The 15,127-nt window shown below is 37.2% G+C and overlaps 2 protein-coding genes across 5 annotated transcripts in view; one reads left to right on the top strand and one right to left on the bottom strand.

Annotated features, from left to right (window-relative positions):
- The window catches only part of CDC73 (cell division cycle 73), a 107,359-nt gene that overhangs the window by 56,123 nt on the left and 36,109 nt on the right, over positions 1–15,127 (top strand). The window lies entirely within an intron of this gene.
- B3GALT2 (beta-1,3-galactosyltransferase 2) lies at positions 3,441–4,709 on the bottom strand (the record flags this gene model as incomplete). The annotated part of the gene is made up of 1 exon (XM_080349211.1): positions 3,441–4,709. The coding sequence occupies one exon, from the start codon at positions 4,707–4,709 to the stop codon at positions 3,441–3,443; it is 1,269 nt and encodes a 422-aa protein (XP_080205337.1).

The following is a 15,127-nucleotide window of genomic DNA, read 5'->3' as shown; positions in this document are numbered from 1 at the left end:
GATTTTAATTGGAGATGTGAAAGCAAAAGTTCTGTTGGTGAATTACAATTTTTTGTGGGACTTCACTTTGGTCATCTAGTATCAATGTGCATATTTCATTTAGTTGAAAGTTAAATAGGGAAAAAGTATGGGGTTCTAATGTCTGATTTTTGTTACCATGCTTCACTTTCATAAGATTTTTTTTCTTTGCCATAATGGTGGTACTGATGACGTTGCAATTTTTTTGTTTATAATACACTGAGACATTGACTTTTTGAATTTTTTTCAACCTGAAGCAGACACACAGACAATTAAAAACATTTAAAGCAAATATTATACAAACTTCTATACCTCAATGAGTTAACTATTTATATCCTTTATTTTTTTTACTGCATTGCAGACATGTTAGACTTCTAGATATAAGCTTGTATCCTACTGGTAATGAAAATGCCTTTATTTTTTTGTCTTGCTCTATGGGGAAAGGAATTGAGAGAACTTGTCAAATATTTTAATGATATAAATAATTATTGCACTATTTTTAACAGCAGCTGTTTTTATATTCTAGCAGAGTGAGCAAATAGCTTAAACACAAGCTAGAAAACAGTAAAAACATTCAGAGAATGGAATGCAGATCTTTCATTCTGTAACTGCATATTTCCCCATACAAGCTGTCCCTCCTGCTTCTGAAAGCTTTATAATGAATTGTGCAAGAAAACAGTACTTGGATACAAACATTTTAAGTAGCCTTTGGCTGTTTTGGTATTGAGTCAAATATATTTATGGAATAGTTTCAACATATACCCAAGCATTAATACGAATCTTAAAGAATTATGTTGAACCCCTTCAAAGTGCATTAAAAATGGCTTTTTATTCAACATCTTACACTCCTCATTAGGATTGTAACTAGCAAGAAGTGTGATATACTGAACTTGTAGGCATTGTACCGTGATTCTGCCAAGCTTGGGCAGATCGACATCATGCATGAGCTCCAAAGTGGAGCACCCGAGAGGTTGTTTGGCTGCCAAACTTTATGATTCAAGTGCCAAACTATTTAAGGTTTAGTTATTAACCTCTTGGACTGTACCCAGAAGCCAGTAACAGCATTCTGAACTAGCCAGAGTTGGTAAAATCCAAACAGAGTACATTGCAGTGTAGCTGGAAAGGAAAGCACTGGAGGCTGGAACAGCATTGAGTCCTCTCCAGGAGGATGGACTCTGTTCTTGGCCAGCATCGCCTGGGGAGAGGCCACTTACAGGATTATATGTCTTCCAGAACCAAATACCCTTGAGTAGTAAGTGACTTTCAACACTCACTCTGGTTGTCTAAAACTTGCTCTATTATGTAAAGCTTGCGGATAGTTAACTGAAGCCAGATGGCTTTCAGTTGGGCTATTAACTGTGGCCTGCATTAGCTGGAAGGAAGCAGGCAAAGTGAGTATGAAGCAAACTACAAATGGATGTTGAAAGAACACTCCCAAAGACTTTTTCTAATGCAACTTGGATCTCTGTGTTCTGTGAATGCCAATAGTCCTCACCAAAGCTAAGTGGATGCACTTTGATTGTAGTTGGAGAACTCTCTTCTGCAGAGAGTTACCATTTTTACAGAGATTTACTTGCCCCAGAAATGGTCATTTTTGTGATTTGAGGTATCTTAGAAATGCACAAATGTATAATTATTATACCTCAAACACAGCAGATGATAAAATTTAGTGGAGGATCAGGAAAAAAATGGTGATGAGCAAATTTCCATAACCATCTTCAATAAGAACTCCTCAAATTTGTTAAGAGGGCTGGTCCAGTGCAATGCAGTCTGTTTGTGTAAGTTCCTGCTGCTGAGAGTGCTTGGTAATGTGATTTGTGTTTTCATTACAAAGAAAAAGAACCTGCTGTAATCTCTGTATTGTGTGTGGTATGAAAACTAGGCTTTAAGAACTAGGGCACACTAGAAAAGGTAGAAATTTATTTCTTTCTGAGCAGCTTTCCCATAAAAAGTGAAGTCTGAAGACCATAAATATAATCAATTTTATTAAATAATAAAAGTACATCAAATATTTTTATTTTATCCAATTAAAAAGTCCCAGTCAAACAGAAAACTAATCGCAGTTCCATCATTTGCTGCTAAGTCAGAGGTGGGTATTGCTTACCCTGGCAGAGTGACAAGCAGTAATAACCTGAATTTGATACAACTCTACTGTAACTCTGTTGGAAAATAAGCTTAAAAAGTTCTGTTTGTTAGTAAACTGGAAACCTGTAAATAGATTAAACCTACTTCTCACAATTTATTTTCAGTGGTACATGTTGTGACTTCAATTTTTAAAATTGCTTAGATTTTGTTCTCACCCTTATTGCTGTCTGGAACTCTCAATCTTATTATGACTTAGACTTCCCCACTTATAAAATAAGGTGTGTGGCTTAATTTTCTCCAGCAGACCTATTTTCACTTGACTGATCCTTTCTTTTTGGCAGGCAGGAAAGAGCAAAATCAATAAAGATTTGGTTGGTTTTCTCCCTCTTTCCACAAAATGGGAAATTTTTGAGGCTACAGCAAAAGACTGTTCCATTTTTCATTTCTGATCAGCCTTTGAGTTACCTCGAAGTTATGTAAGGAAATGAATAGTAGATTCAATGAATTTGCCTAAAGATGCCAAGGCGAATGTTACTTGACACCAGATTTTAGGACCTTGCCCTATGACTTCCAGAGAATTACCAGGCTTTTAGTCAGCTCCTTGAGAAGAATCCAGTTGAATCTAGAACACCACTTGCCTTTCTGCAGGTGATGTGCAAAGCAGCAGTCTTCTGAACTTTGATTTCATATATCCCTCTTTCCTAACCGAAGTAAGCAACTGTCCCCAAACTGGACCTACTTTGAGAGTACTTTCTTAGTGTTTTAGAATTCATTGGTACTGTCTTACTGAATTGGAAATGTGACATTGCTAAATGTGTTGTACATTAAAGAAATGTGTAATAATTCAAACATGGTATTTGAAGGTAAAACTGGTCTGCCCTTGGTGCATTTTATGTAGTTTCTTATTTTTCATTTTATAGCAATTGTAGATAACAAGAAATCATTACATTGAAGAGAACTAGAGCTATGGATGCATTTTTAAAAATAAAATTTTAGTGTGGAAAATATGCTCAATTATATTTTATTGGCACATAAATCAGCAATTGTACCACCAAGGTGTGCATGCTTATTATTGCACATTCACACAAAAATCCTGATATATCAATCTTCTTTTTTCCTCCAATTTGCTGGGAAAAACATTTTGGTTATAGTTTCATAATATTAGTGTTATCAAGAACTATACTTTTCTTTAACTTAAAAAAATAATTTTCAGACTGCACTATGTGATGGGGCTCAACTAAAGGCTGTCCCATGAAGCTCATCCATTTTCACTGTACATGCTCAGCGGTATTTACAAATTGCACATGGAGTACATGAGACCGAGGGAGCGTCGTCCTTCAGTGCAGTTTCCGATGGCGATACCTGCCTGCTTTTTCTTTCGCTGCATTGACGCAGGCGTTGTGCTTATTTTGTTGTAAGTGGTTCCAGTATTTGATCAGTTCACTAGGTTGGAACTGATGGGAGGTAATTAGGTGGCTATATTTACAGCTGGAGTAAGAAACTCGCCAGTGATTGAAGACAAACTCGTTGGGTGGAGGCATAGGGTCAATTCGCAACTTGGCAAGGCAGATCCCCACATATACATCCTCCAGATGTAAACGTCTGATGCTTAAGGAGACCTTAAAGATTTTTTCTGCTAAGTCTCCAGAAAAAACATAACCAGTGCCAGAGCAGAACACAGGATAACGTTCACTTGGATACAAATCAGGTGGCATATACCACTTACTATCTTTGTTCCTATTAGGTGCGTAACCTCTCATTAAATAACCTGTGAAATACTTGTGCCTTGGAGGAAGTTCTGGTTTCAGAAGCTTGTGTATTAAATAGTCAGTATTGACAAACATATCACTGTCAGTTTTCATAACGTATGGAACATGTGGACAGTAAGATGCAACCCAGTTCATTCCCATCAGAGTTTTAATGGTTAAGTTATAATAGGTATCTAAGTATTCTTGTTGAATGATGTCATGGTACTGTCTGCTTTCCTCTAGTATGGTACGCTGGAGGTATCCGTTTATCTTGATGCTTAACCCTAGCAAAAAAATACGAACAATTTGGATGCCAGGTGTCAGGCTTTCATTACCCCAGGTCTGTCGAATAGCTTGTCTGGCTTCCACCTGGCCCGGCTCTGCAGCTATGAGCAATATTAGAAAAGGGGTCTTCTCCTGGCACTTCTCAGGCTCGTTGATGATGTATTTGAAATGATATGATGTTGGATGCCCAGTGCCTTTCTCACTGTAAATACTTCCATTGGCACTGAGTGTATTTTCCAGACCAGTTACTCCTTGTGGTGAGAGATCTGTGTTGTTGGAGTTGGTGACTGTTGGAGGCCGGAGCGTCTGAGGTACGATGTCTTTCCACACGTTCCTTAGAGAGCTGTGGTTTGTCTCGCTTTTTGTAGATCGAAATCCTCGTATAGTGTAAGTCATGGGATTTTCTTTGAATCCAGCCCTGCCTGGCAGCCAGTCGTGATGATTAAAGAACAGAAACATAGCAAAAAGAAATACGAGAGAGATCAGGCCAATGAGATGGGTGCGAAACAGAGACCTTTTGGTATTCCAGGTCATCTTTGCAAAGCAGCAGTGTCGTCTTCTCCACTGAAGCATGTTGTAAGAATCCAATGATGGGATATGAGACGATGGCCGAGCAAAATGCTTTTCCGATTGTTTTTGAATCCACTGCTATTCTTTGGTATTCATTTTCTTTTATTCATGTTGAGTAATTGTCTGCAAATGGCTCACTCTGCAAAGATGTAAAAAAATGAGATCAGAAATCTTTAATTTTGCACACTCATAATATAAAAGGCTACAAGGAGGATCTAGATATAAGCTTAATTTTAAGTTCATTTTTTAAAATAAACCAGCCCATGTTAATATAAACAAGGTTTTATTTATGCTAAAAGCCAACCTTGTTTTATGATTAAAGTTGATTTGATTTGTTAGCTTTTAAAAACGCTTTTTTCATGCTAAATGTTTTGACAGACATCCTGGGTTCCAAAGATAAAAAGGCAAAAATATTGATCATGTTAGCAAAACAAGCATGAAGTAGATGTAAATAGCCTCAGGTGTACTGACTGTGAAATCCTTGTACAGTGTTTGAGAAGGACTGAATGAAGAGGCCTTGATACCAGATGGAGGGTTTATTGGCATTAATTAAAATTGATTTGACATGCAGAGGCTAGTACAGCTCACAGTTTAAAAACCCTTTTTGTAAAATGGTCATGTATTGGTGGTGGGACAGACGGTGCAAGGTTGATTATGGCAGAGTTGTGTTAGTCACAGTGCACAGCTTGGCGTCTTTCCACCGGCCCCGACTGCGTTCAAAAAGTCAATGAGAAGATACACCTGTCAAAATTAATTTTCAGGGTCCAGTAACCTCACCGCACAGCCCTCAGATGGTAACACGGGATAACGTTTTCAGTCACCTTTCAAGCACCTTTAACCTTCCTCTCTACAATGAAGAAAATATTGAATGGAACACTTGGCTGTTGTGCCAGGCTCATACGCAGCTGAATTAAAATTAAGCTGTTGATTTTTAGCAGGCAGAGAAATTTTTGTATTAACTGAAAGAAAAATTGCACAGCACTAACTTAGTTTCTGGCAAACTATCTGATGAATGTGATTTTTGCTTTTTTCTCTCTAAATTTGTATATAACTGCTGCAGTTCTGGTATCACACAGACATTTTAAGTATTGTTACTAGCAGCTGTAAAGGTAGGAAAAAATGCCAAACTAGTCCGTGCTTCATTTTCTCTTCAATTTTTTCATATTCAAGAGCAGAGTCAATATGGCAGCTTCATGATGCTGCATATTAAAAGCTGATCACATCATCTCATAAATGAACCTTTCACTGCACAGTAGCAATTCGTTTGTGATTTTCAATTTGCTCTAATTTATTTCTGGGCCCTAGGGTTTTGTATAGGAAAAAAGATGAGTTGAACAAGAGTCCATAATAAATGCTATTTCTAATATAAATGTATAATTTATTAATTGCTTTGCTATCTCCTAAACCCAGTATTTGGATTAATTTGTGTGTTTAAAAAACTAAGTGACATGTTATATGAGAAATTACAGGATTTTACATTGCAAGGAAGTAATTTAAGATGAGATGGCAGTTGAATAATATGTCATTAAATTGTATGTGTGTGACTTAACATTCAATCTACCTAGTTGATTAAAGTGAAAATTTGTATTTCAGAAGGCTAGGGAGAGATGTATAACTAAGCTGCTTTTTTTTTTTTTTTTTTTAATTACTGTATGTCACTTTATATGTAAACAAAATAAGGTGTATGAAGAAGATGCTTCATTCACAAGATTGGGAAGTGAGGGGGTTGTAATATCGCTCTGAGGTGGAGTTGTGTCTCTTGCAAACCTCCACTAGGAGGAGCGCGGAAGGTGGGATTTTAACGGTGCTTTGTGACCATGTGAACGTCTCTGGAAAGGCAACACTGCTCCTCAATTCTCTTTCTGAAATAGCAAAATATTTACTTAGTGATCTATTAAGCTCTTTCTTGTCTTTGTGTTCTTATGCAGCATTCATTAATTTTACTTTCAAGCTTACTGAAAGTTTGGAGTTTTTTTGGGGTGTGGTTTTTTTTTGTGTGTGTGTTTGTTTTGTTTTTGGTGTTTGGTTTTTTGTTTTGTTTTTGTTTTAACTGCTTGGGACTGATGCCACTTAGCAGAGACCAAACTATCTTTCTAACTTTTTTTTCCAGTTTACAGCTGTTAAACATGTGTGGCTAAAGTATGTAGCATGAAAATTTACCTGAAATTCTACACTATTCTTTTTGTGCTGCTTTAACTCGGACATTATCCTTATGTAAAAGAAAATAAGCCCCAAACGTAGAAGTTTTATGTTTATCTGACTGTTTGTGCCTGCTTTCGCATTCTTAGAGAACAAAAGCCTGCCCTCAAAGATAATATTATTTTAGGTTCTCTGCAGTGTGCAGTGAGTTTGAAATGAAGAGTCAGCTACTTGGGAAAAATATCTCTGCATAAGCAAACATAAATGTCACTTCAAAGGGTACCCTGGATCTCAGGGAAATTGTTTGATATCAGTTTGGAAGGCAACAGTGGGAATATTTGATTAATTATCACTCCACTCCATGCCTGTGAAGTTTAGGAAGAAAGTCAAAACCAGAATTTCCTGAATGTGGAGAAGCAAGTGGAATTCTGATTATTTTTGTCAGACTAATTGTCTCATTTCTACAACTGCAGTCATTAGGTGCAGATACTTCAGCAAATCTGTGCTGCACTGCTACTGTGTATTTAGTTTTTAATTGAGATGGTGTTTTGTTGTGCACCTACTTGCATATGGCAATGGGCGAAACTGAGAATCTTTAAGTTATGTAAATATTTGTGTAAACTGAAGACTGTTTTCAGGTGCTGTTTTTCCATGATGCACTAGTGAAGTGTCCCAGAAAAGACAGTTGTAATGGCTGAAGCATATATATTTTTTTTTAGGCTGCATGCTTACATTGTGCACATTAAAATAAGTTTTACAGTGACAGATGGAACTACAATCATAAGAAATATAAAGAGTCATTTCTCGCTTACATATTTCCTTGATTTTTCAAGGTGGGAGTTTCCTGTTTGCCCTTTAGAAAGGCATTGTGTTTATAGAGGAAGGACCCACATCTATTTCTGAGATTCATAGAACTATTGACTGAAAAAAAAACAAACCCAAATAACTTTGTATAATTTTCTTTCTAATTCAAGTGCAAAGCATTTCAAAATATACAATGGGTATTAAGTATTTGAAATAGAGCAATAGTAGTTGCACCTTTAGAAACTGCTACATGCTAGGATGCATTGTTTAAAAATAATGGAAACAACAGTCAACATATATTGAAACCATTATCAAATAGTATAATAAAAAAATATTTTTTCTCACTTTAACTATGGATAAAGCATCGCTACTTTTGCCCAAATGTTTAAAATTTCATATCACAGAAAGCTTATGAAGAGGCATCTATCATTGGCAGTATATGAGAAAACCCAAGTATAGCAAAAGGGGTCTGTGCAATCACTGTGTCCTCTGGAAGTCTGTTGTTGCATGTAACTCTGCAGCTTGAAGATATGATTTATAATAGTTCTACTTCATTTTTGGCACTTGACTGTGCAGTCACTGATGCATTATCAGATGCCAAATATATAAACTCTGAATGCCACTTGACTTTTTATTTGTGGTCTGTGCTCTGCTGGTGTTTCAATTCCTTGTACTTTGAGTTCTACTCTATAATTACGGCTTTGAAAATTGAAGCATTCGACTTCCTATTCACACGTCCTGGATTTTCATATTTTGATTAGCTGTGTGGGCAAACTCTTTAATTAGAGGGAAGAGTTCAAAAGGCAGCCTGAGTCGGTATTCTGATAAACAGCAGCAGCAGTTGCATATTGGGCCTAACATAATGTGCCTGAGTTCACTTACAGACTGCATTAATCTTTTGCACAAAACAGCACTTGGGATGAGGTTTGGTGTGCAGGTTTTTAAATGTCAGATATGAAAGTCACGCCACTGGCTGGGCAAGCTGCTCTCAGAGCATTGCCTGAGGGTGCATTTTGTTTGTTTGTTTTAAAAGTTCTGGAAAGTGACTTTACCTTCTAAATGTCTTAAAACTGATCTGAAACTGGGGACTGTTGTATACTGCATCCTTAGGTATGTCAACTCTTTCCAGTTGCAGTTGGTTTATTGCATGTTAGCTTTGCCTTGGGCAAAGAAAGCACATTTATATTGACATTAAGTGATTTATTATGGCTTATTGGTAGATTCTGCAGATAAGCACTTTCTTTCTCTGGTGTATTAAATTGCTGTAGATTTAGGTCTTATATTTATATTGCAAATGTTCTTCTGGTTTGTTTGCTGCTAGTGATGAAGCATTTAAATTCCAACAATAAATAGAAATGGATGGCAATAAGATGGAATGTCATTTTACAATCCAAGTTAAACAGTCAGTGTTTTCATATTAAACAGAAATTGTAATGATGGGGTGAGTTAAGTTACGTGCTCACCATTTTGAGCGTACAGTGTTTGAAGGTTTCCTTTTGGGATGTCAGGGGAGCCTGATGTTACTTGTAAAATGTGGTGCCTGATTGCACTGCTGATGGCTTAAATCATGGCCAATCTTTTGCATGCTCCCACTTCATGCTTGGCTGATATTAGCCTGATGACAATTTGCTTGTGTTTTGGGGGAAAAAAAGCAAGTGTGAAAGGGTCTGAAGGTACTTTTAAGATAATGCAATATGACTGTGTGGTCCGTTTTGATGGGTCAGTGCCCTCAGTGTGTCACATCATGGACATTTTACCAGTGCTTTAAGATTAATTCAGATAAGGATTAATTCTGACCTAGTTTGAGAGGATTTGTAACTGTTTTTTCTCTCTTGGAGGGGTTTGAGTTTTTAATTTCTCTGTTCAAAGCAATCATTACAGTAGCTACATTATCCCTTTAATCTCTCCTCTCTAGCCACAGCAACCCTGTGCAGACTGTGAGCAATACATTTAGTAAGTGTAAGGTAGGGACATTGTGCTGTGGGAGAGGAAAAAGCCGCTAGAATTCTTTCTCTTCAGAGACATGTTATCTCGGGGCTCTGCAAATTAGGAGTGATCATTATCTGTAATGGCTGAAAAGGTAACAGACAAGCAAATGAATATCACACACAAGGATTTGACATACCTTCCCTGGTCAGGCCATTGATGGTGCGAGGATTATACCCACAGAAAATAGTTTTGGCACGCCATCATTTCAGCAAAAAAGATGCTATCGAACATGCGCACATCCCCCAGCAGTCTGCTGCCTGCGATTGCTTTTCACAGTATCCAATCTGTCCATCTGTCTGCTCGTTGCTGTGTTACCTTCCTTGATCATAAGTGTTGTCCTTGGCTCGGGGCTTTTTGTTCATCCTTCAAACAAAAGGACAGTAGTTCTTGTTTCTGTTCCGATCAGGGCTGTCTGGCATTCGGGGCTGATGTACTGGAGCTTTTACATCTGGTGTTTCCCTTGCCGGACAATGCAGTGCTGTGTTCTTGTCCCCTCAGTATCCATATTTCTAACGGTAACGGGAGCAGGGAGTGCTAGCGCGTAGTGCTTCACTTGCCTTCGGTAATAGGATTTCCCGCTATTCCTTCCTTCATTGTTGCTAGGCAGTAATAGAAAAGGGTTTGAGCTGTTTTAACTGAGGATTCTGGTCTATAAAATCCATTCTGTAGTTCTTCAGCTGCTGCACAGGCAGGCAGCAGTTTAAATGTGGGCTTTGACAGATGCTGTCTTCTGACAGAGCAGAATTTAACGTCATTGCTTGGCTGAACCCCACGTGATTGTTTGCATTCATTTTGACTAAAACCAAAGGCAGCCAGAAAGCTTCACAGGCTCTTGCTCCTATTTGATAAATGATACATACTCAGTTCAAGCACGATGATAGGTGAATAGTATAAAAATTGTATGATTATTAAATGAATGATTGAGGGGTTTTTCAAATTGTTTTCACTTTTCCTTGACAGTGTAAGTTATGATTCTCTGAGGGATTTTTAATGTTAGGCGTTCTATTCCCGTATTCCAAAAGCTGTTCTGCAGTGCAAAGGAATTATAAGCATTTAAAAACTGAAGCTTGATTTAACCCATTTGGCTCTCTTTGAGTAAAAATCTTTTGTCCCTTCATGCCGAAGGAAAAATAAAAATCTATTTCTTTGCTCATACGTCCTTTACACATGCCTACTCTATAAAAGCTGCTTTTTGTAATCTTAGGTTAGTCAATTAAGCTGGACAACACTAATGTATCAGTGCATGCTGTTAAGCTGCCTTTCTACTGTTAATGGCTTTCTTCTTGGTAAAGGTCGAAGTCTGGTATTGCAGAACTGGGGGCACTTTATTTCAATTATTGATGGATCTAAAATGTCTTTTGCCTGTTACAGACATACCTTATATTACAGAATATGTCTTTCTGGTCCTAATGAAACTTGCACTCCTTTCATTTCTGTCCTTTCGATGACTGACCCTTCTATGCTGAGGCATCTTATTATCTTTAGTGTATGTTATATCACAATACATAGTGCAGAAAATAGAAAGGTACCAGCATATTTACCCAAGTATTTATTAGTCACTGTTTGTCCGCTCTATTTTGAAAAGTTTGACTAGCTCTTTAGACTGTTGCTTTTCTTTTTAGCCAAAGGATAAAGAAAATCTATTTGCTATATCATATGGTATCAGTGATTAGTAGGTATCATATGGTATCAGTGATTAGGATTTGGGGGTAGGTGCATCCTTTACTGGCAAATAAGGCAGTCAGTGTGTTTTATTAATCCAGATGCATGTTCTGATGATTTACTAGAAACCTAACCAGATTTTGTGTCCTCCTGTCTAAATCAGCTGTGTACACTAACTTTCTCTATTAGTCTAGTTTTGTTTTTAATGTATGCATTTCCTATCCTAATGAAAATTTCCATGAATCCTGTGATCCTATTTGAGGATGTTTAGGGAGCTTGAGCATGTTCTTGAACTATTAATTATGAGTACAACATGGATATCATTAAAGACTTGTATCTCCTCCACTCTAAAAAACCTTGTATTTGCATAATAGAGGGGGGATCAGTGGGGCGATGGAGTGAAGGAGGAGAGACCTGTGTCCAGCACCACTTACTGTTCTGGGACGTTCATGAATAATTGAGAATTAGTGCTTGGAAACGTTGTATGTGTGCTCAGTCTACTGAATTTTCCACCTAAACACAAAAGGCTTTCGTATCCTTATCCTTTATAATATACATACAGCAACAGATAATTATATACAAAAATTATTATATATAAATATGTGACAGAGTTTGCCTAGCAGTATTGTCAATTTCCTGCATTCTGGGCTACAAGTGAGATCTTAATGTAGTTGATTTCCTGTGTTGATTTACATAGAACCAAGTAATGTTTTTTTCAAATACCAGCATGTGAACATGCTTCTGATTTTTGAATTTTCGGATAAGACACACAACACTGTATTCAGAAACAAGGTGATATTTTAACAGAATGGTTAGTAAAATCCATAGTTGTTTCCACTTAATTTATTTAATACTGCTTCACTGTACCTGAAGTGTATCTCCAAAGGTTTGTGGGGTGTTTGTGGTATGTTTACATTTTATAGTGGGCAGAGCTGTTTTAATTTTCTTTAAATGCTCATTTGTAAGTATTAAGGTACAAAAATCCCAAGAGCCAATTTTTCTAAATAGTCTCTGTTTTAAAGTAGATTTAGAAGGGAACAGACATCAGCTTTGGCTGTTAGTTATATGACCGTGTCACTGTGTGTAGCTTGGAAAGTTCAGGCAGAGCTGTTGCATCTTGATGATATGTGTAAAATTTGTCATCTTGCCCTGTGAACAAATTGAATATTGAATTCTTAAATCTTAGTTAATGATTTCTTTTGTTCATTTGTTGTTTGCTTTTAAAGGATGAGCAGGTCATTTTACAGAAAAGTGAGGAAAAGCTTTGATTTTTCTATTACTTTCTATCTGGGTGTGACTGTAGCTTAAGAGAGTCAAAGTTTCAGGAAGAAATTGCTTTTCTTTTACAGCACTTTGTTCTTTACTACTTTTATATGGTGCTGCATGTTTCTGAGTATTTCAGGAGGGCAGAGCTTTCTTTGTACTGGAAATATGACCTAAAGGTTTGAGAAATCTTGCTGGGCTGGAGGTTGGAATGGGCTTTATTTCAGTTTAATCTCACCGTGAAGGGTCAGTGGACTGCTTATTCTTGATCCAAGGAGTAGTATGTTCTGTAATGTTACTATGGTTACATCTTAAATTAGAAGCTGCTATGCTAGTGTTTGAAATGCTGCCATCTATTAAGACTAAGAAGGAGTAACTGATGTTAAGATGGGCAGCATGTGTGTAAGGAACAGCACAGAGTTACCATGACCAGTGAAAGCTTGACTGCTCCCTGAGTTCTGCAAAGCTAGAAGCAGATGCAAGGAGTAAGAAAAGATGTACACTTAGAATAACCTGTGCACCTGACAACTGTGAACTATGGAAAAGGTACTTATGCATAACAAAGGTGTGTAAGTTTGGAATAGTTTCTTCAAAAAACTTACCCTCTAAAAATGGCACGTAGGAAGTTTATCATTAGAGTCTTGTCCAACTGGTTTTAAAATAAATCAGACCCTAAGGTCAAGCCATTAAATAAAGTTCTCTCTTGACAACATTATCAGAAGTTTCTCAAATCAATTTAGAATGATCGCAGTACTCAGGTGTGTGCTGCTTGGTAATTTTCTGCCTGGCAGCCATGAGCCCAATGAAAGTAAACTAAATCTGTACATCACAGCTGACCTGTCCGCTAAGCGTTCCCATGTGGACCATACTTTCTGGATACTCCATGAGTAGTTTGCAAAGGTTATTCCATTTTATCACACTAAAATGTAGTATTATTTCAGCTGTAATGTATTGAGAACCTTTCCAGTTCAAGGGTTGAAAATGATTAGTGGAAACATTTTCAAGGTTGGTTATTTTTGGTTTTAAATTTTCTTCTGGAAATGTATTAATAGAGAATGTCATAAATGCTTAGTTTTAATTTTCTCTTTAAGAATTATTATGTATATGGCATGTTTTTAACTAAATGAAAAAAATAGCAAGCTAGAAATGACCACAAGCATCAGTATTGCCTTATTTTCCTTAGCAGGTTTTCACCATTGCATTCCTAGCTGAGAAAACCAGCTTACACTTGCTACATTTTTTTTATAAATGGTCACACCCAAGCTATAAACTTAGTGATTTAATTAATCTTTGAATATCTTGAAACAGAAATATGGCAATATAGATCAATCTGAAATGGTGATAGAGCACTAGATAAAGGTTTCCAGTTATTGCGAAACGTGTATTTTTGTTTGCTAACAAGTAGTTGATAGTTGTTGTGTCATTCAATAAGGAATATAAGCACATCCCGAAGTTTGTGAAGTTGTGTGAGAGAGAGAGAAAAGACCAAGTGATTTTTCTCAAATCAGGAGGGTGCTGCTTATTCCATCTGCCTTAGGAAACATTTCCAGGGGATGTTTCTTAATTCTAAAGCTTGTGGGTTTTTATTAAGTAAACTGTCTTTTCTAGCTGTCCAACTGGAATTCAGTCCATTCCCTTATCACAGCCTTCTATGAGTAACACAGCTTTGGAGTGCTTCAAAATTCACCTGAAAAGCACAAATACAAAATGGTTTCCGTCTACTCTATTTCTGTTCTGGTTTTGTGTGTTATGCAAATTTGGCATATTGGACTACTGTCCAGACACATTTCTTTCTTTAATAATGCACTGTTTGCTTTATCACATCTTTCTTTTCTGTATTGCAATTTTTCATGTCTTCCCCCAGGCTTTGCATCCAATTATTGCTCATCTCAAGTGCTAAATGCAGATATATTTTTTTTTTCCAGGGGATAGACAACGTGATTTCATACAACGTAATTTCATTTGTATTGTGCAGTATTTTTGGTTGTAGGGTTCTCTCCTGATGAACTGACAATCCAGTGCCAGCAGTAATATTTTCTGCCTGTCACAGGTGTTGCTTTTGCATTCTGAAAAGAGCAGGGACTTTATGAAGCTTTGATTCAGCACAGCAGGGGAGGGCAGGACAGCCAACAGAAGTACCGAACCTTCACAAGCGGTTTAAAGAACAATTGTGGAAAATAGACTTCTGTGTTTTGTGGGGTTTTTTGTTCGTTTTTGGGGGTTTTTTTGGTTGTTTTTGTTTGTTTGTTTGTTTGTTTTGGGGGGGGGTGTGTGTGTTTGGTGGTTTTTTTCCTTCCCTTAGCTTATGACTTGTTTTATTCCACCTGCCTGCACTTTGTTATCAAGTTATCCCTAACACCCACCCTCACACCTCCAGCATGAGAATTGGAAATGAAAACTTAAATTCTTACAGAAAGTGAGACTTTGGGGAAAAACTGATACTACATATCAAATCTCTTAAAGCAGGAAGATGCCATCCTGTGGGAGTAGATAGATCGCCAGCTCTTCTGCCTAAGGAGAGGAATGTGTTGTTCCAGCTGTTCCCACCTGTCCAGCCCTTGTTC

Source organism: Nesoenas mayeri (assembly GCF_963082525.1).
Source record: "Nesoenas mayeri genome assembly, chromosome: 8".
NCBI classification, from domain to species: domain Eukaryota; kingdom Metazoa; phylum Chordata; class Aves; order Columbiformes; family Columbidae; genus Nesoenas; species Nesoenas mayeri.
Note: the sequence above shows the minus strand (reverse complement) of the source record. Positions and strands in the feature narration are given on the sequence as shown.